The sequence below is a fragment of the Calidris pugnax genome, unplaced genomic scaffold (genome assembly GCF_001431845.1).
Source record: "Calidris pugnax isolate Ruff unplaced genomic scaffold, ASM143184v1 scaffold46, whole genome shotgun sequence".
Taxonomy (NCBI): domain Eukaryota; kingdom Metazoa; phylum Chordata; class Aves; order Charadriiformes; family Scolopacidae; genus Calidris; species Calidris pugnax.
Genome location: NW_015090769.1, coordinates 804,342 through 807,340, shown reverse-complemented (window position 1 = coordinate 807,340; position 2,999 = coordinate 804,342). Strand labels below are relative to the sequence as shown.

General features: G+C 52.0%; 1 protein-coding gene across 1 annotated transcript in view; it reads right to left on the bottom strand.

The window, feature by feature from the left end:
- Positions 1-2,999, bottom strand: part of CRLF1 (cytokine receptor-like factor 1) — a 32,506-nt gene that overhangs the window by 6,986 nt on the left and 22,521 nt on the right. The window contains exons 3-5 of the mRNA XM_014938146.1: positions 1,830-2,108; positions 1,081-1,210; positions 519-700 (exon numbers count right to left, since the gene is read on the bottom strand). Coding sequence (XP_014793632.1) covers positions 519-700; positions 1,081-1,210; positions 1,830-2,108 — 591 coding nt within the window. The remainder of the gene's footprint in view (positions 1-518; positions 701-1,080; positions 1,211-1,829; positions 2,109-2,999) is intronic.

Below are 2,999 nucleotides of genomic sequence, written 5' to 3'. Positions count from 1 at the left end.
CCCCCCCACCCCCACCACCCAAAATCCCACTGCGTGAACCCGCTGCTCACTCCCTCCCCATCATCACCACCTCCATGAAGTCACCAGCACGGTGGTGACATCCCGACCCCTGCCCCTCAGCCACATTGAGGATGTCCAACATGATGACGTTGGAGATGGCCACCTCAAGCAATTCTGCTCACATATCACCCATTTCCTGCTGCCCCCCCCACCCCCAACACCCAACACCCCACTGTGTGAACCCACTGCTCAATCCCCTTTCTCCTCCACCACCACCACCGTGAGGTCACCAGCATGGTGGTGACATCCCGACCCCTGCCCCTCAGCCACATTGAGGATGTCCAACATGATGACGTTGGAGATGGCCACGCCAAGCAATTCTGCTCACATGTCACCCATTTCCTGCTGCCCCCCCACCCCCAACACCCCACTGTGTGAACCCACTGCTCACTCACTCCCTCCCCATCACCACCACCACCACCTCCATGAGGTCACCAACACGGTGGTGACATCCCAACCCCCCAGCTCACCCACATCGAGGATGTCCAACATGACGACGTCGGAGACGGCCACCCCCAGCCGGTTGGAGGCCTCCACCCAGATCTCGTAGGGCGTGAAGAGGGCCAGGTCCTTGGGGATGTGGCAGGAGTAGGGCCCGGCCGTGTGGTACTCCTGGCACGTGTTGTCTCGGCCGTACCACCTGTGGGCGGGCACCGAGTGCCAACATGGGCACCACCATCCAGCCAAGGATGCTCACCCATCCCCAGAGGATGCGTCCGCTCCCGGTCAGGCACCGGGGCTCGTTCATCTGCCACTCAACACCCCCAGCATCACATTGGCCAAGCGTTGGGTTACCAGACCCCACAGCTCATCCCGGTGGCTCCCAGCTCAACCAGGAGCTTCTCCTCACCCTCCTCCACCCCAGCACGTGGCTGAGACCTGAGGTAACTCATCACATCCCCACACAGGGGCCAGCCCGGAGGCATCAGGCTCCCCGTTTCCCCACCTTTAAATCCCACACTGGCGTGTATTTATGTATGTATTTTAAAGAATTATAGGAATTAAGAGGGGCAGCCCCACCTGAGCTTGTACTTGAGGGTGTAGTTGGTGTGCAGGAAGGTCTCCCCCTCCGTCCCCGGCGCCCATTTGCAGGTCAGGTCCTTCATGTTTTTGGACCAGCAGGTGATGTTGACCGGTTTCTCTGGGGGTACTGGGGAGAGGGAAATTTAAAAAATAAATTAATTAAGAGGCTGAGAGGGTTGAAAAGGCAAAAACGCAGCCCGATGGGGCCATGCCACCACCGTGGTCCCCACCGGCTGCAGGTTGCCAGCCCCGTGGCTACAAAGATGTTTGATGGGGGGGTGGGATTGGGGGGGTGGGTTTAGGTTCTTGCCTGCCCCTGCCTACACCCGGCCCCCGGAGCTGTTTTCTTCCAGCAACAACAACCCGAAAAACAAACCCAAGCCGTGTTCCCAGCTCAGCCTCTGTATTCCTTAGGACGTCGCATCGTCCTTAAAATAGCCCGAGATAAAAATCTTACGGTTATTGATTCGGACAAGCACAATTTTACCCCCGGTTTGCCAAAAACCAGCCGGCGCGGGCACCGGGCATCGCGGGGAAGGATAAAACCCATCAGCTGTTGCGAGCCCCCGATGAGTTTTTTTGGCAAGAACCGGGTGTTAATCCCCACGGGGATGCTCTGCCGGCATCCACCGCTCTTCCCCCCAACCCAGCACCCCAAAAAAGTTGGGGGGCAGCCCGGTGGGGCAAGGACACATCCCGGCAACACGCCGCCAGGTGAAACCCGGCACGTGCCACCGCCGACCTACGTCCAACGTAAAGGCAGGAGCCGGCCAAGATGCCCCCGTCTCTGCTGTGACACACCAGGTTGTCCCCCGACTGCTGCTTGGAGCCGTTGAGGCGGGCGAGGACCACGCTGAGCGTGGTGGGCCCCAGGGCGACGTAGGAGGCGGCGGGCAGGCGCCGGCCGTTGAGGGTCCAGTACAGGTCCTCGGCTTTCAGGTGAAAGTCCGGGCTGACCGTGCACGTGGCCACCAGCGAGGAGCCGATCAGCAAGGTGGGGTCTTGGGGGGAAATCACTGCGGGGTCTGCAGCCGGAGAAACAAGAGGGGAGGGGGGTGAAAAAAAATAAAGTTAGGGAGGATTTTTGATGTGTCTGTATCTTATATAGGCTTAAAATTTATTTTATATCCATTTAAATCTGGTTTCAGATATGTATTTCCCATTTAAATCTATTTCGTACCTATTTCTATCCACTCAACTCTGGTTTTAGATATATATTTTCCATTTAAATCTATTTCGTACCTATTTCTATCCACTCAACTCTGGTTTTAGATATATATTTTCCATTTAAATCTATTTTATACCTATTTCTATCCATGTAAATCTGGTTTTAGACACATATTACCCATTTTAATCTATTTTGCACCTATTTCTATCCACACAACTCTGGTTTTAGATATATATTTCCCATTTAAATGTATTTTATACCTATTTCTATCCATTTAAATCTGGTTTTAGACATATATTACCCATTTTAATCTGTTTTATACCTATTTCTATCCATTTAAGTCTGTTTTTAGACACACATTACCCATTTTAATCTATTTTGCACCTATTTCTATCCACTCAACTCTGGTTTTAGATATATATTTCCCATTTTAATCTATTTTATACCTATTTCTATCCATTTAAATCTGGTTTTAGATACATATTTCCTATTTAAATCTATTTTGCACCTATTTCTATCCACTCAACTCTGGTTTTAGATATATATTACCCATCTAAATCTATTTTACACTTATTTTTACCCGTTTAAAATTTAATTTTGTGTATGTACATATATAAAATATATATCTAGTGATCGATTTATGACGGTGCAGCCCCTGGCAGCAGCTCTCTCTCTCCTCCCAAGCGGAGGCAGGAGCACTCGAGGCTCGGCCGCGCTCTCCCCGTGAGCTCGGGGGCTCCTGGGGAGA